This window comes from Lytechinus pictus, chromosome 2 (assembly GCF_037042905.1).
Source record: "Lytechinus pictus isolate F3 Inbred chromosome 2, Lp3.0, whole genome shotgun sequence".
Lineage (NCBI taxonomy): Eukaryota > Metazoa > Echinodermata > Echinoidea > Temnopleuroida > Toxopneustidae > Lytechinus > Lytechinus pictus.
Window position 1 is genome coordinate 55,139,381 of NC_087246.1, and position 26,891 is coordinate 55,166,271.

The 26,891-nt window shown below is 35.3% G+C and overlaps 1 protein-coding gene across 3 annotated transcripts; it reads right to left on the reverse strand.

The window, feature by feature from the left end:
* Positions 1-1,843: 1,843 nt before the first annotated feature.
* Positions 1,844-23,709, reverse strand: LOC129253947 (purine nucleoside phosphorylase-like). 3 transcript variants are annotated; one of them, XM_064095196.1, is made up of 7 exons: positions 23,550-23,709; positions 18,845-18,995; positions 11,794-11,963; positions 10,477-10,580; positions 9,879-10,054; positions 8,572-8,762; positions 1,844-7,378 (listed from the first exon to the last, which is right to left on the reverse strand). In XM_064095196.1, exons 2-7 carry the CDS (start codon positions 18,895-18,897, stop codon positions 7,170-7,172), a joined length of 903 nt encoding a protein of 300 aa, XP_063951266.1. In that variant the 5' UTR covers positions 18,898-18,995; positions 23,550-23,709; the 3' UTR covers positions 1,844-7,169. The 3 variants fall into 3 exon arrangements, with proteins under 3 accessions (XP_063951266.1, XP_054748361.2, XP_054748362.2); XM_054892386.2 differs by having other exon boundaries at positions 18,845-19,006; positions 23,550-23,679; XM_054892387.2 differs by lacking the exons at positions 18,845-18,995; positions 23,550-23,709 and adding an exon at positions 14,881-15,316.
* Positions 23,710-26,891: the final 3,182 nt, after the last annotated feature.

Here is a 26,891-nt window from a genome sequence, read left to right on the forward strand (position 1 = left end):
AGCATTCCGTAGCAAATAAAACTACATATATTTTTGTTAATATAATATCAAGAATGCACCTATCATTTCATCATATTAATAATTCTCTCTTAATGCGATCTGTTAACATATTATGATGTCTATATTTTGGTGTTCATAGATGCTCTGAAGTTTTATCTTTCAAATACCATTTAAAAAATAAGTTTTGTTCATGCTTGAGCAAACACAGGACTATTTTATACTTTATTAAAAAAATAAGACTTGCACCAAAATTGCAGAAAATGAGAAATATGCTCATCAGACTTGGTAATCAGCAGACATACTCCTTTTCATTATTTTTGCCATTATTGTTAATGCTTTCAAAATAACCTTTGTTGCCCACAATAAAATGATTTGAATAAAGTAAAAGCTCTCCCAGTAATACATGTAATCAGTGGCGTACCTAGGATTTTCCAAAGGGGGTGGGGGCAAAAAAAGGTCTTCAACCGCAAGTAAAGGACATTTCACACCAGAATAAAATTGACAAAAAAAAAAAAAAAAAAAGGTCTTCAAGTTCAAAGGAGGGGCCCACTTAGCTCGTCAGGGATCAGTTTTGACTCGTCAGGGGGGGGGGGGCAGAGATACGTCCTTTGCATGTGTTGTGACTCGTCAGGGGGGGTAGTCTGCCCCCCCCCTTAGGTACGCTTTTATGAAGGAATAAAGAAATTAGAGCAAACTGTACGAAAACTTCAAAAAAGGATGAACATGGCCTCATATCATTTGACCTTTTGACCCCTAGATAACCTATGACCCCATCATCCTCATGGATACACAAGGAACATATCTACCAAGTGGGAACATAATTGATACAGAGATAAAGAATTAAGAGCAAGTTGAACAAAACTAACATTTTTGTAACAGACCAACAAGAAAATAATAATCACTAGGTCTCTGCTGAACTTCATTCTGGCGAGACAAAAATGGACAATAATTAAGGTGCATAAATAGCTTTAACCCTTAAAGGTATTGTTTAACTTTGTGAGCAGCCGATTTAAAAAACTCTCAAACCAAGATGAAATATGTGTACAAGTGCATGTATTAGAACTAATAAACCCTAAAAACAACCATTATTGAGAATGAAAAGCTAAAACTACAAGGCAAACCCCGATTTTGTAAATAGGCGTCTTATAGATGCCTAAATAGTACACATAAAGTGTATGGGATGAAATTAAGATGGTGTTTCCGGTCACTTTATATTTCAATTTTTGAAGCACTAAATAATTATTTTTGAACGCAATATTTTCTGGGCTTCATTTTTGTAACATATCGCAGACACAGGTGACAAGTGTGACCTTCTAGCTCAGACTTTTTTAAGTCAAACCAATGTTAACCAATCACTTTAACCTTTTCATTTTTTAATGCTAAGGGGAGTCTGATGATCATATTTCTCTTTTTCTGCAATTTGGCGCAAGTGTTTTTTTTAACCCCCAACAGAAATGTTCCATGTTCACTTAAGCATGAACAAAACTTAGTTTTTTTAGATGGATAAGACTTCAGAGCAGCATATATGGATATCAAAGTATAGACATATGAACAAAATTTTGACAAATAACTTTCCAAACTGTCCCGTTTTTTTATACTCACTGTATATCTTTTAATTGCTAACCTGCTATTGCAATGGAAGGTAGAAATTGATTTCTGTATCTTATTAAAACAAACCTGATTTCATTGCAAATTTTACAACTGATGTTTGCAATTGATTGAAAACGATTTTTCCACATCCCTCTAACTACATCTTTCAAGATTTTATGAACATATAGGCTCATTAATATAAATCACACATACACATGGCATCACTTGAATCATTACAAACCAAACCAGCAAATTAGTGTCTTTTCACAGGATTTTTATTGTGTAAAGGCAACAGATAAGCTTGAATATCACATAATTCTACAACAATGTCCACATCAAGGTCATGTTAGGATTATTTAACGAAAGCAGCCAATAATGACATTTTACTAAAACCTGAAGACCATTATAAATTCTGCATGTCAGACATGGGATTGATTTCTAAGTTTGCATTTTACAGAAACAGTACGTTAACAATTAATATTCTGATAAAATGCTATATTTTGTGCTGTAGAACATTTACAAAACTTTTGTCACCATAACACTACAATAGTTAATATAACCAATTAAAGTTGTGTGAGTACAGTGGGAATTAGTGTCTTGTAGAAGCAAGAGTTTTCTATCATGTTGAATTAACATAAGGAGCTGAGACCATAGCGGGATATTACTGCTCCATAAAATATCTCTGATTAAACATCATCTATCTCGAAGATGGTCGTTTTTTCTATTGGTAGACCCAAGACTGACATTCCAATTTTAGGCAAATATTACAAGCCTTACACAACATCAACATAGTAACTCTGTGCTCTACATCATACAATAAACTCCTCTTATATAAAAATATATTTACAAGATAATTTACAATGAAATTTGCTTGAAAGAGAAGATTTCAAAGGCAATATTTACTAAAACACTACAAAGCCGACTTGTCCATAGCAAGTAAAATATTATATTATTGTGTGATCAAAGAAAAGAGGCAATCTTTTCAATTGGAAGCAATTCAAAAAATGAATCAATTTTGTAAAAAAATCAAGAAATAATGCCATCTAATAACAAATTAGGGTAGGAATTCATTTATATCTCATATCTCAATCATTCAGAGAATCAGGGACTACATGCATGTACATGCAAGACGTAATGCAACATCAAACTATAAAAGCCTTTTGAAAAGACAAAGAGCTACTTATTCTGGCATTTGAACTGCCAGAATTATTCACATCCAGGCAAATTTACAATAAAATTTTATGACACTTAGTTACATTCAGACCTAAGTCCTGGTCATTAAATTAAGTGTCAATTCAATGATGTATTGCTTGCTAGAATAACACTAGTACATGTACAAGCAGCTTGAATACAAACAAACAATAATATCAACTACAGTATTTATGTGACAAAAAGGCAAAATAAATGATAAAAAGTTTTTATTTTGAGTCTCCACTCTAATGATATGGGGGAAAGAGGGGTCATTCCACCAGGTAAGGTTATGTAACAGTCTATGTCTCACTAAAATTAGGCAAATATCTGATAACTTTTGGGGGGCTTCACCACAAATACTTAATAGCATCCAAATAATATTTACTTCTCAAGCATTGTAGTGAATTGAAATTGCAGAGTCGTAAAAAAGCTTACTGCCAATGATGCTTAAATTTGATTTTCATGTTACTAGGTAACAATAAAAATTTAGGCGACATCAATTAAAATGTGGCTGATTAAAACGTTGACTTACTCATAAAACTTAGCCACATCTATAAAAAAATTACTGTGAAATGTGGATTTGACATGGATGTCATATGGATATCCCACGGATGTCAAACTGACATCACATGGTCATGTAGGCCAAACATGATGGAATGATCCAATAGGAAGATCTTGTAACTACCAAGGTACAAAGAATACTTTAATACATATTATGGCAAATAAATAGATGGAAACTGAAGTACATACAAATGCAACACACAAGTTACAAGAGTACCAACACAGATATAAAAGGATAAATGTAAATAAAGAACAAAATAAATGTTTTCAGTAATATTTCTTTTAAATAATGTTATCAATCACCGAAAATATGCCAATTTTCGGCTGGTTAATCACTTACATATTAAAACTTAATTATGAATGTGAAAGGGGCAATGAATTTTTTTTAAATACATTTCATAAAACAGATAATCTTTGAAAAATGTGGATTGGATAATATAGAAACTTGAAATTCACATTATGAATACTTTAAGCCTCCCCCCCCCCATTATAGAAAATATCTATATCATCAACAGCCATCTTTAAGGAGTCGTTAAAACATAATGATAAAATATTAATGACTAGCGCATTTCAAAACTATTGTATACCATGAAAAATTAACCGGGAGAGCAAGATATGCTGTAATACTTCATATTAGCAGCGTTCTGAGAATACCACGAGTGCCACTTATAATGCCATCCTATAATTACACAAGCTATGACTTGTCACATCCAAAAATTTTAATACCATCTTGTCTGAAATCTCTGGATTGCACACTTTCCTTACGGCCCTGTCACATCGTTCCATGCAAGCATTGCGGGCGAGTTGCAGATGATTGCCCGCAACTCCCCCGCAACAAAGTTTTGAGCATTTCCTGAAATTTTCTGCCTGCAATTCAGACTTTCGTGCGCTTCTGCGGGCAGCTAAAATAGTTACCTGCAACTCACTCGCAAGGCTTGCACGGAACAATGTGACGGCCTTCAGATTAGAATATCTATATTGTATTTTTAAAAAAGATTTAATTGAAAATGCATTTATGACAATAATTTGTCAACTTCTAACACCCTTAAAATTAGCTTCCTTGCAGTTTAGCTTTATGGCAAGTTATCGTAATTATTTCTACAAAGTACTACATCACTGTAAGTTTTCAGATAAAGGAATTATAACATTAAACTGCATAAAAATCATAACCAATCTTTAATCTAGAATTATAGGAAATATACCATGCATACCAGGTCTGCTCCATAAAATATAATGCAGATATCCAAAGAATTATGCAGAAAGATTTTAAAGTAATTAAACGAGATGTTTAAAATTCAACTTGTTCTCTAAAGAGCACATCATTTGAACGCCAAGCATATATAGATGTAAATTTCAGTAATGATTTTGGTAATTTTTTTAAAAAGACAGTTAAATTGTTTTAGAGAAAATTGGTCTCACAGAGGTAGCCTCATATCAATACAAAAAAAAAACATAACAAAATTTAAACCAAAGAAACCTCCACCACTTTATATAATACATGATATGCAAACATAAATCCATCAGAGATATTGTAAGAGGTATTTAAGCATATGAGAGCAGTTGTAAATTTGACTGAATCTACTGTAAAACTCCTGTATTTCAAGAGCAAAAATGAATTCTTTAAGTAATGATGGTATTTAGCGAGACAACATAAGAACCTGCATTTCATGACAATCTTTCATGACAAAGATTTGTTTCAATCTTGCTATCAGAAATATTTTGAACAAATTTACAACTTGCAATGGTAAACTAAACAAGATACTTATTTGGCAGATTGGGTTACAAATTACTATGAATCTGTCCGACAGACCCAACAGCTCTTGACTTCATAAAACCACACGAAGGAAATGAAACCTTATAAACAAATTGTTTAGTCAAGGCTACAATAGTCAAAGTTACCATAGCAACCATTGCATTAGCCAGTCGTATCATATGGGGAAAAAAGTTAATACAAGTAATGTGACAGGAGAAAAAAAAAAGTGTGCTTGTGAAAGTTGTGGGTGTTGAGATTCATGCAAAATTTCTGAAGTTATTTTATTATAATCATATATTTGTGCTACAAAAGAAACTTTAATTAAACCCCTGCCTGTTTGACCCCTTTTATAGGAGTTGGGCAGTATCCTGGAACTTCTGGAAGTAAGAAATATTATGAAATATAGGCATGCAAACAAACATGCATGTAAATTGAGAGAATTCATATAATTTTACTTCAATCATTCAATCTTACTTACCCTGTAAGAATAATTGCAATAGTGATTTATAGATTTATGTATTTACAGGGAAGAGATGTAGTTCTCTTCAAAGCTCTTTTGACATCTCAATTGTAAATAACAAATTACATCCAGAGATAATACATTAACAATTCTTCAGTTTTTCAAGGGGTAAAGACACCCCCCCCCCCCGTATTTTCACAATTTCTGCAATATGTGCAATACAATTTTAAGAATACTGGCTTTCCCAAAGATGCAGATTTCCTGACAGAGTGAGGTATCGAATACTGCAAAACTAACAGCTGGATACCTCTTGTATTTCATTGTAAGAAATAAGTAATTACGATCTCACGAGATATCAAGATTTACAGCTTCATTGCATAATAACAATAACCGTCTTACAAAGAGTTACAATTGATCCGATCAATCTCAACTATGGATGGCAGCAATGTCAACATCTATTATGCATGTTTGTTCAAAATATTTTCTAGCTGTGATGTATATTCATGCATTCATGGTTTTCTTGAAAATTCACTGCGCTTCTCTCTGCATAAAAGGACATTGTGCAAATTTTTCTTAGAAAAAAATTATGACACTGATGGATTTCCATAGAGTTACGATAGATCGGATCAATCGTACCTCTTTGTAAGACTGGGCCTAGTACTGACAACACAGAAACATTGTTGGTGCTAAAAATGCATTAACAGAGGCTCTGTCACAACCGGTAATGTGATGGTGATGCCTATGTTACAACAATGCATTACTCACACATTGGAATAAATGTTATGATTTCACAATCCGAAAGATGTGACTGGGCTTACTGTTAGCGCTCTGTTAGGCTAACAACGTTTCTTTGCGGCCAGCACAGGAGAAAAGAACTCCTACAACAAAGGCACCTGTATTCTCTTTGTCTGATGCCACTTACCGTAACCACACTACTTGGAATACTGTCATCAAGCTGTATTGTTTTGTGCTGAGTTTTGCAAGAATTTGACTTGTATACTACAATTTATACCTCGCAATTGGATGTAGCTCATCTATCAAAACCAGATTTTAATCTCATCATTTTAAACCAAGGGCTAAATTAACCCAGAAAATATTCAACTTGAACCGCAGGTTTCCAAAACCAGCACAGCAAAACAGAAATGTTTTCACTTCAAGTTACTTGCATATATGCAATAGTAAGTATGCAAACAAACTTCAAAGAAAGAACCCTGTTTCTGCAGTACAGCTAATTTTCTCATCAATAACATTGTATCCTGGAATGCCTGAAAACTTGGGATCATGAACAATGGTGATCTAATAAGAAGCTGACAGCATCTGGGTCGGGGCGCTGGTTGTTCCTCGACGTTCATATTTGAATGGAAGATGTTTGAATATGAGAGGTGGGCCGTTCACACATGAATGGTAGCTGATGAATTACATTCTGCTCAAATTCACAAAATAGAAAATCTATGTTAAATTCATGAGATAGATAATCTGTTAGAACCGGAAGAGATACTATTCATTCTCAAGTCCTTTTTCTCAAGTTATGAGAGAAATCTCTTCAAATGTCTAATAAAATCTATACAAGGTTACTCAGGAGGGAGGATCAAGCTGATTGGACTCGAGCTATTCTCATTCCTCTCCATTTATCCTCTCAACGACTTGTCCAATTAGATCCTGGAGGACTCCTGCACGCCACTTCCCGGTTTCAAGGACTTCTTCATGACACACCTCACCTTTGGTGGCATAGTCCATGATGCAGGCATTCGTCACCAGTGAAAAACCAAGGACGCGCATCCCACAATGCCTTGCAGCTATCACTTCCGGGACGGTGCTCATACCTGCCAGGAAAAGCAAACAAAGAATATCAGCACTGCAAGCAAAATAACATTACATTCATTTCGATTACTGTTAAGACATAATGCACCACTAATTTCAGAAATTGTTGATATTCATGAAAGTTTTGTCTATTTGACATTAATATTACGAGGAGATTCTGTTCAAAATGGAGAGAGATAGACGCTTCCATTTTTTTCTTGGTTAATTTAACATATCTGCTAATTAAAAAGACAAGGTGGTTCATGAACCACGAGTCTCACCTGATTTCCTGATCAATAAAAGATGCAAAATTATCTTTGGACCCTAGATGACCTTTGTCCCAATGGACACACATAAGGTATTGCCCAAGGATCATATGTACCAAGTGTGAACATAATTGATGCAGAAAGAAATTAGACCAAGTAAAAAAAGACTTGAACTTTTTACCCCTAGATGACCTTTTACCACACCCTCAACAACACACATGTGGTATTACCAAAGGATCATTTTAGCCAGGTTTAATCAAAATTGATGCAAAAATAAAGAAATGAGATGAAGTTGAACAAAAACTTTGAAAAAGGATGAAGATGACCTCATATAATTTGACCTTTTGACCCCTAGCTGACCTTTGACCCCATCATTCTCATTATGTCACATGTGTATTACCCAAGAATGAGCATAATTGATGCAAAAATAAAGAAGTCGAAAAAAACCAGCGGACCAACAGAGTAACAGGCAAAGTGATTACTAGGTCTCTGCCGAACTTAGTTCAGGCGAGACCAAAAAAAAATGTTAATTTAATTAATAATAGTTTTACCAAATGTATTGAATTGTTTCATTATATAATGAAGTACAAAAATGAAACCATTGATTTTTCAATTCTGTTTCACATGTATAGAATGTGTACGCAGTATTTGATGAAGGTGAAGCATGGTTCAAAATCAGTAGTCTCACTTTGCAAAAATTGAAAATCTTGAGTGTTTTGATTCTTAAACCATTGGAATTGTTCAGGAAATGGTAGGAATGATGAGTAAGATCTCTTTCTTAACCACTGAAACATGGGACCAGGATCCAGAAGTCCTGTTCACATAAAGAATATAACCGAATAGACGAGTTGTCACATCTGGCTAACAATAATTACACCTCCCAGATTAACAAACCATGTTTTAGCTGACTAAACCTTTGTGATTGCTAGGCTGAAAACATGCTCACTTACCTACGACATCGGCTCCCAATGCTCTCAGAAGTCTCAGCTCAGCTGGAGTCTCGTACGATGGCCCTCCAACCATGACGTAGATGCCCTCTTTTACATACGTTGAGCACTGCAGGTCCTGGGCAACCTTCAAAGTGAGTTTCCTCAGCTTCTTGTCATAGACGTTAGACATGTTGATAAATCTTGCACCAAACCTATGAGAAAAGGACATATATTTTGTCAAGACGCCATTCACTCAACCTAGAAGCAAGAAACTTTCCTACCCAAGATTTATTATACTAATTATTTTTCTCTCAAAAGATGTGATTTTCCAACAAATAGATTGAATAGTTGTTGCATAACAACCATGAATAGGAATTCAAATTCAATATTATGCTGGGTTCAAACAAGGTTAGCTCTCTAGTAAATCCCAATTTGTGTGGTGCTGTTTAAAATTGAACAACATGGCCAAAATTTTGAAGGACCATTGGACTTGGTGTCTACTCACGCCCAGATCAAACCTTCCTCACAAAATACTGCAGACCGAGTTATTATCATCTCAGACAAATTGCCCTGCATGATCTAAAGCCCATGTGAAGTATTGAAAACAATAGTTCATTGATCTGAAAACTGATTATCTGCTTGGAAATTAGAAAAATGTTTGCAAGGTCATCAGAAACAGAGTCAGGGTTTCTGATTAATTTGAGTCTACTTCTGAAATCCATAACACTTCAAAACACATAGTTAATAACGGTTGTGTCTATGCTTGCTGACATCCCAGCCATGGCGTAATTTCCTTCAGCAAGAAACTGATCCAGTGTGCTGCACTCAACCCAGGTGAGGTAAATGGGTACCGGTAGGAAGTAATTCCTTAAAAAGCTGTGTGCGCTATGAACGCCTAGCTTAGCCGGGTAATATAGGAGCGCCTTTAGCACCTAACAAGGTGGATATGTGCGCGATATAAATACCCTATATTATTATTATTATTTTCGGGCATAGAGATATCTCACTTGTTTCATGAATGAACAGAAGAACAGAGATTTGAATCACTTATTGTAGGTTCTGACTTTTGTAAATTATTCAATCTTGATTTAAGCAAAAAACATTATTTTGCTACTCAAAATCTTAAAACAAAAAAATGCAGTGCTTTTTTTTTAAATAAGAAAACTCTAAAGGCACTTATAGAACTCGACCAGTGTAATGAAAAGCACCTTTCATTCTTATCCAGGATGATAACCTCATTAATGTGGATTTAAGGACAGGAAACTGATAAAGGAAATCTTTCACGGATTTCAGGAGGGCTACAAGGAAATCGGTAAGAGGGAAAGTACCTATCATCGTTGGGGCCACAGAGGGGGTTCGAATTGGCCAATGTTGGCATTCCGATGTGATCGATCATAACCATGATATCCCCGACTTTGTAGTTAGGATTCATTCCGCCAGCAGCATTTGTTACTACCAGGGTGTCCACGCCGATGAGCTTCATGACACGCACAGGTGCAATAAGCTGAAATAAAGAGGCGAAAACGAGAAAAGGGCTTTTAACATTATCTGTCATCCTCAGAAATATTATTGTAATTTTGACTACAAGAGATCAGATATCTCTTCCTCCAACTGCTGTCTCGATTTCTCATTGTGAAGGTTGAAACAAGGAGACTGTAATATTGTCTTTGGTCAAAAATATTTTGACAAGAATTTGGTGCGAGGTTCGATGATTTCATCATGTTTAACTTTGATGTGAAGATTCCCCATGGCAGTAACTGTCAGAGCAATCCCATGAGGATGTTACAAACCTCAGGTATATTATATTATTTTTGCTATTTTTTCCACCGGTAAACAGATATAGGCACACCTAATTCATGGAATCAGGGCGGGGGGCAGATTGAAGAGAAAAAACGAGGTGAAGTTAGATTCAAAATGGCTACCTACCTTCCATGATGGGTATCCCTCATATAGATGGAATCTTCCCTGCATCATCATTACAGTCTTCCCATTCAGAGTTCCAAAGCAGAACTGACCATGGTGTCCTTCAACTGAAAAATTAAAATTATTTGTTACAGAAACATGAACTTTATAATAATACTCCTTCCTTTCTTTAAAAAAAAAATCTTCATTTTAAAAGTATTTAGAACCAACCTACATGAAGAGCATTACAACTGAAACTTGTGACAATCCTACAAGAAGGGTTCTAGAAATTAAGTTATTATGAATGCCAGTGGGCTGTAACACAGAGGGCTGCACTTACGGATGCAGAGAGGATGTAAAATGGAAAAGAATCTTGCCATCCGTTGGAAAACGTTACATATCCATTGTATAATCTTTGCATACGTGTTTCATACGCTCTATATCCATCGAGCATCAGTCTAAAGTGATTTCATTTCGCTAATTTTGTCCATTGTCTGGAGTTGATGAAAAAGGATGGAGCCACCTTAAAATTTTGCTTGTCCACTATATCCCTTATGACTACGTTTTGTGGCCATCAGCCAGTGGGACCAGGCCTTTAAAGTCATGCTTAATTTAAACATCATGCTTGTAAAATACTCATGGGGCCCTGAGCATGCTTTAACCCCCAAAAATGTCCACAATAACCTTCATACATCACCAACAGGTTTTCAATACAAGACAGAATGAATAAAATTACAGGAATATTTTACTTGATCCAGTTAATTTTCAATCCTCATGCAGGAAAATCTGAATCAAAGAGCTAAAATATCCTGAGGGGGGACCTTTTTTTTTTCAAGAAAACTACATTGAGGGAAGGGGGGATTTCCATTTCCTTTGGGTTTTGTCTACAATCTTGCAAAATCATTAAGTAGCAATGTCCTTGGCTTGAAGACTGGTCAGTTTAAATGTAAAAAATTAATTGATAATTGATACAGTCTCAATACTCAAAATACAAGGTTTTTCAAAAAGAGATGGTATAATGCTAATTGACCTTCTATTAAAGAAATTAAGAGTAGCTAGTACTACAAGAAGTGCAACAACCTTGGGCTACCGTACTTAAATCAATTTTGACATCAATCCTCATATCAAGTGGTGATATAATTTTTAAGAAGAGTGTGATCTCTGTCCCAATATTTGAACCTCACAGAACAAAATAATTTTCCATTGCAAACAGGCAGGATTTTATTCAAAGAAAAAAAAAATTATCTCTTTTTTAAAAAAGAAAAATATGATAATGGTCAACACAATTAAATCTAGAGTGATTTTTTGTTCTTCATGATTCTCCCTTCCAACACTCCTTACCTGTACTGACGGGGAAGTTTGGAATCTTCTCGTATGGTATGGTGTATTTCTCCTCCAGCTTATTGGCCAGTCCCATCAGACCAGACCCACAGATGATGCCTATTGTCGGACGATGAGGTTGCCTGGCCAACAGAAATTCGGCCATCGCCTCGATGTCCTCATAAGTATACCTGAAAATAAATGGGGAAAATATTATTCAAACACTTTTTTACAACCTCATTTGACTTGAAGCATGAAACAAGCTGTTTCAATCGCTTCTTAAGTATAAGAATGCACTTTTTCACATTGCCTACATTCACTCTGATGATATCTCAAATCACACAAATAGACATTGTACATTATCTATTTATTCTGTGGATAGTCAGTGTTAAGAGATAAGTATTATCAGAAGGGTAAATCCACTGAGTAGATCTAAATGCACACTCGACAAAATAATTCATATCAAAACTAAACTCTAATCTTTGTGAAACTGTCACGTCACATTTACTCACATACACATGGGAAATATCATGCGATGATAAATCACAGATTAGAGAACATTCATTGCAGAACAAAAAATGTATGAGAAAAGGAAATTCAACAATTTCACAGAAGGGAGCTTGTTCAAATTACTAACTACCACCATCATGCAATAGTGCACATTTACAACAACATAATGAATATTTCTATTTAAAAAAGAAATTGTGTGTAAAGACTACATGTAAGCATGCATGAACTGCAAAAAAAATAATTCAATGACACAGAACCAAAGTGAAAATCAATGTCTCTGTCCTTTATTTTAAGGAATAAATGCAATATATAGCAAAACATGAACACCAAGAAGAACTATAGATTTCTCAAAAACTCACATTTACATTGTAAGCAGGTTAAAAATGAATGGAGGTACAAGGCTAATTACCGTCTATATTAAGGTATGTAATCATATACCTGCATTTATTTTTGTAATTGTTGTCTGGAGGACACAATCTTTGAAGTGTACAATTTACTCAAGCATGTTGAATCATTAATTTATGTACTACGGTAGTTACAATTTGATTCAGCATGTTGAATCATTAATTATATGTACTAGTTACAATTCGCTCAAGCATGTTGAATTATTAAGTCCTTATATGCACTGAGAGCAGAGAACTCCACCCTTTGCTCAAAATATAATTGAGAAAACAAGATCACTTCAGGAATAGAACTAAAGCCATCACTTAGTACAGTTTTTATCATGCAATGGTAGAAGAATGCTGCACTTACTCTTGATATGAGGATTAAAGTGAAAATGATTAACGTGGGCAACTGATTGTAATCATTCAAGCAAGTCAAATATTCAGTACTTTGGGAAAAATGGGGGAAGTGGGATTTCATCTTTTGTGTCCCAACAATGACTGAGACATATTACATAATATTTCTGAGAACAAGGAAAATGCCTGTTCAGTATTTGCTAAGACTTGTCATCCTTTGTCATCACACAGTTTGCTCTGAAGCCTCTGTGTAATTTGACAGAGATAATGAAGATAAGTTTAGATGAATCTGCATTGTACGTTTTATCAGTGACACAACTAATGCAAATGGTGTGGTAGGCCTAATCATTTCCAAAAATTATATATATTGGTCATCATCCGTTGCATCATTCATTATCATGTAGATCTTCTAAGCATAGTTACAAATAAGAACTGAGTAAATGACTGCAATGGAAATTTAAGGATAAAAAGATCAAGACAAATCGATATCAACAGTGAATTAAGAAGCTTAATTGTTGAATAATACTAAAATGTTGGAAGCTCCTTGCTAAAACATTTCCCAGAGAATATATTTGATAATATTAAGCTGGTATGCCTGCTTCAAAAACCTGAGAACAATCATTATAAACATACATAAATGTAAATTACAAATTTTCAAGTATTCCTTACACCTAAAATGAAGCTTTGTGTCACTGCTATTTCCATACCACATAAAACTCATCCCATATCTTCTACATGGTATGGAGACGAACAAAATATTTTCTGAGTATGTGAATGGCTTTAACATTTTCACTTGAAGAAAATGTATATCAACTTGGGTTTTTATAGAAATCGAACGCATTTCCTCATACCGAACAAAAACAAACCACAGCAAAGTTAAAAATTAGCCAATGCCACAGAATGATGCACCAAATACATGAAGAATGATAAACTAGTACATGTAAGCCTACTGAGTACAACATGTACAGAGCCAGTCAGCAATCTTTGAGCATAGATTACACTCAATTTTACAATGGTACTGACCACTGAGATCTTTATTCCTTTTCTGTCTTTGTCTGGAGGTCAATGTGAAATCAATTACGCAAACACATCGCAGATTAGATCTGGACATTTCGCTGAATGCTTTGAAGCCAGTAGTGAAGGCAGGTAATGTTATTCTGTGTTGAGCTGGTGAGCAGTCCAGAAAAAAGTTTTTAATCAAGTGTTTTTCCCCATTTCAATTTACTTTACTTTTTTTCTATTTTAGGGGAAAATGAGGGTAGTACATGAAGTAAAGGATGCTGAGAGTAATTGGTTTTTCATAGAGTGTAACTTTAAATTTGATGGCTAATGATTATGAAGATACAAACAAACAAATAATGCTTCCTTCAATTAACATCAATGTAAAAACTAGAAATTTGAAAAGGAGAGAAATTGGTTAATCCGGATGTAAATGCAATGAGTTCTGTTAAGTCTAAATTCATCAAGCTCCAGGAAGGAAGTTCATTAGCTATTAAAAAAAGATGTGTTTACTGTGTTAATCATATCGAATACACGTACAATATCCAAACAAATTGGAAGCAATAAAAGGGGAAACCAGAGGTGAATGACGAGGTAAAGTTCAACCTTTGGACAAAAAACTTTGCATGGCTGCAATCGAATCTTATTCCCCAACCTAAAAGAAGAGTTGATAAAACCATGGACCAACTCAGATTAGTAGCTCAATGATAAAACCAAGTGGCAATAGTATTTTGTATATATTTATCTATTATTCACCACTCATGGGATGGGAAACCCTTTCAGCAAATGCAGTTTTTTTTGTAGGGACCGTCCAAAAATGCACTAGAATTTGGCATAACCAAGACATACATGTACTTACATATCAGATGAATGAGTTTGAACATCAACAATTTTTCTTTCCACACTTTCCATGATTCTGTATCCAAAATCAACACGTTTCCTTGTCAACACTCTACACACGAATTCACTCTAGGAGGCACTATCCTTCACTAGTGAAAGAAAATTAATTCTGATAGCGTGCTCGAACTGAACGGGAGAATGACTAAACACCATGCAGAGGATGAAATACCAAAGAGGGAATAAACTGTACTCGTCAAACAGCAATATTGGAGTGATGCCAAGATTCTTTTTTTAGACGGAGCCTATTTTGTCTACGATGGATCTCGCCTACATACATGTGATTTGTAAGGTTTCTAGTTTCCACCACACAAATGCAATTTCATATCTCCCCCCCCCCCCCAGTGTGAGAATCAGTCTAAATAATGAGACTACAATTAACTATCTGAACCTGAATTGGAACAAGACAATCCTATGACCTTCATTCACAATATTCCATCTGAGTCACCCCCCCCCCCTTCTACATGTACCCCAGAAACAAAATCACAATATCCCAATTTCTTTTAGCATGTAAAAATGCATGTCATGATGAAAACCTATAATTTTACTCATATAAAAACAGGATGTAATGATCTAAACTACTAGTAGATGAATAAGGGAAATAAACAGAACTTATCAGTCAGTAATGCCAATGAGCAATGAGTATTACATGTACATGTATGTAGGTTGCTTGGCTAAGTAATCAATACACACTCACTGCTTCGATCGGCTCTCTGTACATAGTCTGTGTGCATACACAGCACAGACTAAAGGCCAAGCCCCCAACACACCCCCACATTGGTAGTCTCTACTATGAGACCCCTTGTGGCTCAACCTCACATAACATGTCAATCAAGACTGACGAATGCTCCATGGTGTTAAGTGATTTCAGACAATACCAGTACAGCAAATTAATTTAAGTTTAGTTTGTCAAACTGAATTTTCACAAAGTTACTCATATTCAATAACAGTTTAGCATTTCAAACAAAACCTACCTGCACAGGGCTGTAACACAAAGACTATTCATACAGTTACAAGGTAATTTTAATTCCTTCTGCTGGCAAAAGGAGACAAAACTGTTGGCACAGTGCCAATATGAACAGCTCTATGGTATATGCATATATGCACATGTGCTTAAATGGAGAACTGGGCGTTGTCTTGGTCACAATTATACAAAGTAAATATCTTTTGTAAATATGATTTCATTAGAAGAAAAAAAAATAATTATAGGAAATTGAAGGCCTCATGTTGGGCCGAGTTTTTAATATAAGCAAAATAAAAAAAATGAGTGCAGGTTTGATATTTAAATTGATCTGTTTAGTAGCTTCACGAGCTGCATGATCTGAACTGTAAGGACAGTGAGTTTCCTTTTACCGGTATACCGGGTAATTGAAATGGAAAATCTGATTTAGTTCTTTACTTTTCATGTGAAAATGACTGAATTTATCTTTGCAAAACTGAATTCATTGTTTGCTATGACAAAACAGAATATCAATTTTAGATGAACTTTGAATGGAATCAAAGGTTTTTAAAACAGCAAAGACAATTTTTTTATTCAGACAACCAAGTGGGAGCCCTTCTAAACAAAAGGAAGGCCAGGGACATTGGCGTATCTTCAATACAGTGTGCAATAATGCGCTTAATCACAAAAAGAGACAGGGGACTGAGAGGGAATTTTAGTAGAGAGAGAAAAAAGGAAAAACAAGAAAAAAAGGAGAAATCAATAGATGGTATAACTACTTGTAGCATTAAAAAATAATTTAGAAAATGGTCATGAATGATGTGATACAAATGCAACAATCTTATCTACATAATATCATTGTGTGCTTGACATTTAGTTGAAATATTAGGGTACTAAAAGAAATATTTTTGCGTAAGATATCGAGAAAAAAAAGAATATGACAATTTTGATGACATCCACCAGAATACTTATTTTTTTCAAACATGTATCTCTGAGAAAAGATAATATACTGAAAAGAGACTATTTTCATATACCTCCCTAGAAAACACATTGAATAAAATGATTGATGAAGGAAAGCTAAGATATTATTTTGAAAGCAATGAACAATCATGCCACCATTTGTTCTTTACAAAGGGGAGAAAAACCATTAATTGTAAAATAAAATCTTTCAAAAGGACAATCTAGCTCACATACGACACAGACATCTTGAATACTCAACACATGTACAGTATTACAGCATCCATTCTCCCAATTATAAATCTGAAACATGCATTGATTATCAAATCAATAAAAATCAATTCTTCAAATATATCAATCACTACTAGTCAGCCATCTTAAACTCACTATTACATGTACCTGTAAAAACCAGAGAATAGATTTGGTCCACTGAATATATTGTTCTATGGTTTTTACGGGTAATGGTGCGTTAAAGATAGCTGACTGGTACTGTACGATGTATTAAAACAAAAGGTGTATAAAATTTGAATTAATTTCTGCAGCATCGCAAAATATGCAGCGTATGAATACAATATGAAGTGTAGGCCTATACGTATACCAAGAGTACCAGTGCAATCATTTTGCGGTAAAATAATCCCCTCCGGCAAACCATGAAAATGAATTACATGTATAAATAGACCCAGAATACATATTCAAGAAATTACTAACTGTTGTGCTCATATCGAAATTGTCAAACTAAATTGTAAGAAACCTACAGGTAATGTTTTATCTGCTATAGAGTACCGAAATAATGATGTCACAAAAAAAACTATTTTGCATTTCAACGTTTTAGATACCATATTCTGGTAGAGCATGATGAAAAAACCCCCACTTCCAAAATTTGGTGATATTGAGAATCGGTCTAAGGGGGCTGAGATATGACCTCATGAATACATAAGTAGCCCCACTGAAGACAATGTATTATCGGCCTGGTTCATGAGGTCATATCTTGGGGCCCCATTTACCGATTCCCACCATATTTGGGTTGTGGGGATTTTTTCATCATGCTCTACCAAACTAAAGTGAAAATTAATGAGGTCACACTTCGGTACTCTATGGTCATCTGTTAAAAATTCTCCACTTCCATGAGCTACATGTAGGTGCTCATCTGGTAGGAAATTTTCCATGCATTATGAAATAGTTACATAGTGTAAATCAAAGGCATGGCACTATTGTTAATAAGTTAAAATATTATATTTAGTTGTTAAAAACACCCCTTTTAAACTAAAAAAGTCTCCAGTTTTCAGCGATAAGACAACAAAAATACCATGAAATTGGTATGGTGCTCTAGGTAAACATGATCAGGAGTAAAAAAAAAGTGAAAAATTGAATTAATGCAAACATCAATTATTATGCTTCAGCAGAAAGTCAATTTTCTGACCTGTTGTGGTACCGGGTATTTAGGGCATAAGTCTCTGCATGTCTGCAACACAGTACCGGTAAACAGATTCTAACTTGCTTTAAATTGCTTCAATAGCTTCAAGTCATATGTCATGTACATGCCCCCAAAAGAAATTCAAATTTAAATTTTAGAACATTGAAGAACATGTAATTTGCTTTTTTTTAAATTGAAAACTGGGGACTTTCACATTAACCCATACTCAGAAAGAATGAATAGTAGATGCATATACAATGTGTCAAGCCAAATAAGATTTAGCCTTTGATAATGTTGTTTAATACACCCATTATACATGTAGCACCAAATTAATACATGTGCAGTTATCGAACAATCAAAAGGTTGAAAGGAGACTAAACATTACGGAGCAATTTCAAGCACTGGTGACTAAAAGCACTTTGGTAAATGACGATAACACTAGTACAACACAGTAACCACACTTTTAAAATACACCTTCAAAATACACCAATTGAAAGCTATAAAAAGGTAATGATACCCCACAATTTAGTAGAGTACTAGAGATACAATACAATACACATGCAAGGAGAGAAGGGAGACAGGACGCAGCTACACTAACTGGATGTCAAATAATACCTGCTCGCCTGAAGTGCGGCATGGGTGGTGCTAGGTGGGGCCTCCTCGGACATAGGGGCACCCTCTGAGGTGTGTGGTTCACCGTTAGCCAGGGTCGGTGGTATATCATCAGACGTGGCGAGCCGATTACGCTTGTCCGAGGTAACTGGATCTGCAAGGTTACTGGTAGTTAAACACTCGAGAGATGAAATGATACCGTCACAGGAACTCCCCGACATCACTTCACTGCTACTGGATGCCATGTAATACAATATATTCTACACTACATGTACGCTACAAGTACATGTCAGTATGCTACATTAACAGTATACATGTAAAATGGGAGAGATTTCGTCTACACTGCTCCACACTGAACACAGATATGAACCAATTACTGTATTAAAGAAGTCTTTTGAAAAACAACTTGTAATGACGTGTAGGACATGCAAATAAAACCTACGATAAGAATGGCTGAAATGAATTGCCCATTTTCAAATTTACCCTTCAGGTCTTTACAAATACCTTTCCTTTTCAATCTTTTCAACCAAAAACATGCTCTGTTGCATCACTGATTCCAAGGTATTTAATAGAAACGTTGTCTTTTTCTTTTTATACTTGACACACTTTTTATACTTGACGCACGGCCTGGATTGTTACCAATAGCTACTAACCACTTGCTTTTCAGAGAATTTAAAAAAAAAACTAAAATTCTCCCATATAAGGATTTAATAACAAATTACTTCCCCATAAAGAAGGATGTTTGGACTTCAGAAATTATCATCTGTTATTTTGATATCTTCTGTTTGTCATTTTTGCACTGAAAAATCAGGTTGCCATAGCCCCCCCCCCCCCCCCTCTCCCTGAAAAAAAGAGTCCCCAAAGTAAAATCAAAAAAAAAAAAACCATCTTAGAGATATTTTCCAATGATATTGTATAATTGTAAACATTTAAAACAAAATGTTGGTTTCAATACGGGTCCCATTCAATTTCCTACATAAGGTAACATTTTTTTCTCAATATAGTGGATAGATTACCAACATGTTGTATCTACATGTAGGCCTACATGTATATTTTTAAGAAAAACTGAATGAATATAAAAGTATTTTCCTATTTAGGATAAGATGGCTCTGCCTAAAAACTATAGATTGCTCCTCCTCAAAAAATTGGTTAACAAGTCCCTAAAATTGTCATACTTGTACATATCATCTATAAAGTAAGCTGGCTTTATACTGACATGACACGATTTCTTAAAATGTAATAAAAACAAAATGCAAGTGCAGTATTAAAGAATATATCTTTTTCAATTAACTCAAAATGCAAATATTTACTATAGATAGCGGTACAGTAATATCCTAAGGCAGTCAAGCACATGATCAATAATTTCATCTATTTTTTTTAGGTCATGCTTATTTGATTGAGATAAGAACTATCAGCTATCTGGCACACATAATTTTGAGTTAACATTGGCCTAAATGCAGATATTGAAATAAATATAAACTGCAGCGATAATGCTGACACGAGTAACCTGATCTGCAACCCCCAACCTGTCCCCTACAAACATTGTGAAGTACATGCAATTTTAGTTTTATTCCTCTGTGGGGTGTATATTACATGACTGAACTCTCTATTGTAGTCTGCTAATGTATTTCGCACTGCACATGCTGTATAGGGACAGTGATTTTCCGCGATCGCGGAAAATGGACGGAATTCACGGAAAGGGCCTTTTGAAACGGAAAGTGGCATTTCAAACGGAAAATCACGGAAAACGTATTTTACCTTAAAATACACAGAATAGCAACAGAAATTACTCCAAAATCACAACAAAATGAGAATATTAAATGGCCACAAAACCCCAGAAAACATGATCTCACTTCGCTACTATCATGACAATTCACACATCGTGACTGCACTCGACAATCAGCACACTCGATTGTACCCCGCACCCGTACCCGGCCGGCCGGGTTGGGCTTCACATGCATACATATCGTTCAACTACACGGTCGTGTGTTGCTGCCCTCTACGTTTGAAGATGTAACAGCACGATATCGTGGTCTTAAAATCAAAGATGGCGGATTGGCAAAAGCCGTTGACTGATGATAACGATGTCCAAAAAACCCAAAAATTATCGATGAAATATCATTTCACCGTGAAATAATGCTAATAATGTGAAAGGTGAGGATGTATGCATGCTAAATGGGTTTGTAAAAATATTTTATGCACCCGCATAGATCCGATTAGAACGGATTCTATTGTGTTGTTGGTACAGTAGCAGATACAAATTTTGACCAGTACGAGTGTACGTGTTGTGATTTTGCTATTCAATGTGTAAACGGAATTGTCACTTTTCCGTGTGTACAAAGTCTATGGGGAAACGGAATTTCCGTTTTCTGACATGCTGAAACGGAATTTGAGATTTTCTGAAACGGAAAAGGCAATTTTTTGAAACGGAAAATCACTGTCCCTAGCTGTACTGCAAACCTACCAGGGCAAGGTCACCTTTTCAGTTGAGGCCTGTGATACAAAATCATTTAACCAGATTGGGTTACAAAATCATATAAAAGGCTTCTGTTTCAATACTCGTATGTCTGCTGCCCTCTAAAGGGACTTGCTCCCGATAGATGTAGTTCTGATGCGTAGATCTATACCTGTACAATGAGGAATCAGGCATTCTCATTGTTGTTTAAGCATACATGGCAATTAGTGCGTTCAAAAATAAAATTCATGGAACCGGAAGAAATGCACAAGTCTGCATATGCGTCTCGTAGCGTAGCTAAGCTACTAACAAACATGAGAAAGAGAACAGATGCATGGCTAAGTAAACAGCAAGTTTTTTCCCATCTTCTCATAATATTTTTCTCATTTAAAAAAAATGAATACTTGTTTAAAAGTGAAATCAATGTTATATAAATGTCGGAAATGAAGTTCTAGCCCATTTAGAATTGGAGGCTTCATGATTTAGATCTAGGGCTAGAATCTAGATCTTCTTTTACAGGGAAAGTAGAAAACCTGACCTGGGACTGGGGGCAAAAATTTCAATTTTGACCACAGTATACGCACATGACAGGGCCAGGGCAAAATCCCTGGCTCCGTGGAGAGTAAGCACACGTAACTGAATGATTTTTGTATAATTCCTTAATATTACCTTATTTAATACTGGTATATTGTATACCACTTTGGGGCAATTGCAATCAACCAAAACTAAATACATGCCTTCAAAAGAAAGCAGTCTGAATTCGCACAGGAAGCCATTACCTTGCACATTCTGCACAATTATTTAGAAAATCAAACATACGGTAATGAATGTTTTAATATGACTTATATACATGTATTTACTATGGATCTACTGCTGTTCTTGGATTCTTTTATTTTCAAAATGTATTACCATTGAACGTTTTAAAGATGTTTCAGATAAATAGCAATGTTCACACTTACAACACTCGAACGAACAACGATTTTCATTTATTTAAAGTTTCCTCAACCTTCACCAAAAAATCTTTCCGCTTTAGTTTTCCCACTGTTTGGATTTCTATACCACGCAACATACGCTCATACACAAATCTTAAATCATTTAAAAGATGTCTTAATTGTCCAAGTACTAATTATTTGTTCTCCCTTTATTATATGCTTTTGATGTTTTTTCCCTATATTACTATATAATGATCTTAAATATGCATGTGTAATATTAGGTCTATTTATTTCTTTTGAGAACTTGTATTCTCACAAGGCTTACATGCTTCTTTTTTCTCAAGTTCTCTTTCATTCAATGATATTATGTAATCAAGGCAATGTTTTGTTTATTATATATGTTTTACTCTGTATTATTTTAAGAAATTATATTGTTTGTACTGTATATATATTTTTTTAAACCTATTTGAATTTGAATGAATAAAGAATTCATTAAATAAGAGAGGCAGTGTAGCTCAGTCGGTTAGAGCTCAAGTTTCAGATAAGATCATGATAGATCTCAACGTGAGGGGTTCAAGTCAAGCTCATGCCGAAACGTGTCTAACAAAAAATCTGACGCTATACTCTATTGTTGTGTGTAGCTTGCCTCACCACTGTATTCAGTGCAGGTGTGAATGCAGTTGGAAGCTTGAAGTTGAAGTCACTACGTCTCCGTACATCGGAAAGGACGCAAATGTTTGTTGGTCCTGTGTAGATCTACAGGAGTCACTGACAACCTATGCACGTTAAAACCAATCACTATTCGTCAATGAGTAGGGTGTTCACCTGGTGTACATGTATTGCACCTGCCAGTCCCGGCAAAAAATTCAGGTCAAGCTCAAGTCAATCTTCATCTTCACGTTCATTCATAATCATATGAGTATGACATTATTAATATAATTATAATCATGATTGTGGGCATTAACAGAAAGACAAGACAAGAATTGAATTTTTACTCTCTAAGTCTAACGACAACGTCAGGAGCCTCCTGGCCTGGCTAATGACCACATCACTCACATTCACAATCACGTCACATGCACTACACTGCACTGCATGTGCAAATTCACCGCACCGGCCATTCCATAACACTGGACTGCGCGAGCATATTGCATCGCTGGCGTGGCTCTCTGTATGGTCTGTGCCTGTGGCGGTGGCATGCACATGCATATGCCGGTAATCTATTTTCAGACATGTTTCCCGTTGGATTATGCCGGGATAATATTACAAATACCACTAAATTTATCATGAATAAAACCATGAAAACCTTCTTTAAATAACTTACTCGTTGTTGTTCTTCTCAGACATGGTTAATTGCTGTTATAAGCGAAGTTTACTAGTTCGTTCTAATTGATGACGACGATGATGTTTACTAATACACACCGGCACGAGGTTTGGCGCGATCTTTCGCTATAAACGTAAACACGAGGCGGCGCGCCAAATGTGGAGAAAGGGCGCGGGTTATTACGTAGCCATATACGTTACCCAAATATGTCCTGAGCACACGCATGCGCTGTGACTTAATCAAGGGTCAGCGTTCAGTATTATTTTTTAAAGATCTTATTTGACTCGTACAACTGGAATAAAAAAACATGTTTTCATTTTATAAAAATTTAAAAATATATTTATAGTTATCCAAATGTACCGTATATATCCTTATTTCTTTACTATGATCCCTTTTTCGTCGAGAAGAAAAACTGTTATGATTTTTGCTCATGAATATTCATAAGCGAGTTACAACAATAAATTTATGAATGGACAGCGATACGGTACGAGGCTCTTGTCATGATTGTGTTTAAATTGTAATGAAGAAAAAAATAAATTCAATCAATCAATCAATCAATCAAATTCCTTGGGGCGGGTTTCTTTCTTCCTTTCTCGAGGGGGGGGGGGGAACTCTGCAAAGAAAATTAAATATAATTTCAATTATCTTCAAAAATAAAAAACACTTGTCTGTCTTTAAATTACAAAACGTAAAGAAAAATGCTGGAGTTGTCTGAAATGAACTTCTGTTTAGTTTATACATTGATATCATCATCAGCGACACAAACAGTTTACCTAAAGGTTAAAATATTCCTTTAGATAGCAAAGAGTATTTAAGGGTTGAGATGTGTCTTGTTATTTTCATTGACTAAAAATATTAGAAATGTTACAAATCCAAGGTCAGTTTGCTTTTTCGTCAATAAAAGTTGATTATGTTCTGGGATCAGTTTTGCGCGAACCGATTTAAAGGGATGGTCCGGGCTGAAAATATTTATATCCATAGGCGGATCCAGGGGGGGGCGAGGGGCCCGCCCCCCCCCCCCCAAAAAAAAAAAAGGAAAGAAAGAAAAGGGGAAAGGAGGGAAAAGAGAGGAGAAAAAAGAAGAGGGGAAGATGAGTGAATAAAATAAGATGAGGGGAAGACTTGGAAAATAAAAAGAATTTTTCATGTCACTGTTTAAAATTTTCGCTCGCCCTTCACGCTCGCATTGCCTGTTAGGTGATTTTCATATCTTGCTCAATATGGAGTTTGAATATCAATAGTGGAAGTCAATATACAAAACATATTTCACCTCGGAAATCGAACTTTCATTATTTTGTGTGATTTACAAATTGTTTTTAAAAAGTGCTTTGTAAAATGTCAGTTTTATGGTCTGAATATTAACATTTTCTGCTCGTGCTGCGCGCTCGCAAATTTTGATTTATCAGGCACCTATTATTTGTGTGTATATTCTATTAAATTGTCAAAATATCCTTTTCAGGTTTGAGAGTCAAAACGTATCAGCTATAGCGCTGCACGCTCGCATTTTGATTGGCGAGTTATGTATGCATGGTATGTCTCAATATTGACTATACAACAAACTACTTAAAGTCCCCTTTTCATGACAGTTCCTCAAAAGTTTTGGCTCGCGATTTGCGCTCGCATTAATGGCTAAAATATATCAACTTGATGCATCCTATTTATAATTTAAAAAAAGTGCTTGAAATGTCCAGTTTTCAGGCCGAAATATCATCAGATTTCGCACCCTCAGGCATTAATGAATAAGATATTAATTTAATGATTAAATTGTCCATTTTGTTTCATCTCGGACTTAGCAAGAGGAATAGGAAGACAGTCATCATTTTCATATGCATGTCCTAAGGATGTCCCGGTCCTAATTATGTTAAAACTCAAAGTAATAATAAAAGATATCAGCTCTTTATTAAGTGCGATCCATATCCACCTCACAATTTTATACGAAGTGCTTGAAATATAAAGCTGAAATTGACTGGGTTTTTTTCAGATCGGAATATCAAATAGTTTAAACTTGCACTTCGCGCTCGCTTTGATTTTCATGATAAAAGATGTATTAAGAATGCCTATAGATTCTAGGTCTAAATATGAAACACGCGCACGCATGTTTATTCAGATAGTCAACTTGTTCTCTGTTTAAATCATTATCCAGTTTCAGATCACAATAATATAAAAAAAAATTCCGCTCACGCTTTGTGCTCGCATTATTAATGTAGATCAGGGGCGGAAATCTCTCCCAAAAGGTAGGGGGGACACAGGGGCGGATCCAGCCTTCGCCAATAGGGGGGTGGGGCGGAAATTTGTTTCAGCCATATTTTCCCCGATCGGCAGCTCGAAGATAATTTTTGATTGTTTCTTTGAAGGGGTAGTCCTAATTAGTCACTTTAATTAGCTTTATTCTTATAAATTGATATATAATATCATAATCCTTATTTATATGATGCGAGCGCGAAGCGCGAGCTAATCTTTTTGGAAATTTTATGTATTTTTTCCTAAAATTTGAACTGATTCTGGGCAATGTTTGTTATCCTGAAAAAGATGTGTATGCAACTTAATAATTACTACGAACGCAAAGCGCGAGCAGAAATGAACTGATGGAAAAGATAGGCTACCTGTTAAAGTAGCATTTAACAATCAAATAATGCGAGCGCGAAGCGCGAGCTGATTTTTTTTTTACACTTTCACCTAAAGAATGGAAATTCTAAGCCCTTTTTGGTAACTCAAGCAGAATAGGTATATAATTATTAAACAATTAATGCGAGCGCGAAGCGCAAGCCGAAAATTTCGAGATTTAGTCCTATAATATTTACTGAAAGAAACGCTCTATTCATGTTTTGTAAATCCTGAAAAGGATGAGTATTAATAATGCGAGCGCAAAGCGCGAGCAGAAATTTTTAATATACGTTTTGAACTGGTACCTGTTGAAAAGCTACCTGTTAAGGACTTCTTGCACTCAGCCATGAAGGCGTTACATATTTCAACAATCAAAATGTGCGAGCGCGAAGCGCGAGCTGAAAATTTTTGAACTTTCTAAAGAAAGAATGGAAAATTTTAATCAGTTTTTGTAATCGTGAACAGGATAGCTATATAATTTAACGATTGATGCGAGCGCGAAGTGCGAGCAGAATTTTTTTTCGAGATTTAGACCTAAAAATGGGCCATTCTGTTCATGTTTTGTAAATCATCAAAAGGATGAGTAATATGGGGTCTTCCTACATTAATAATGCGAGCACAAAGCGTGAGCAGAAAATTTTTGATATTGTGATCTGAAACTGGATAATGATTTAAATTAGAGAACAAGTTGAGTATCTGAATAAACATGCGCGAGCGTGTTTTATATTTAGACCTAGA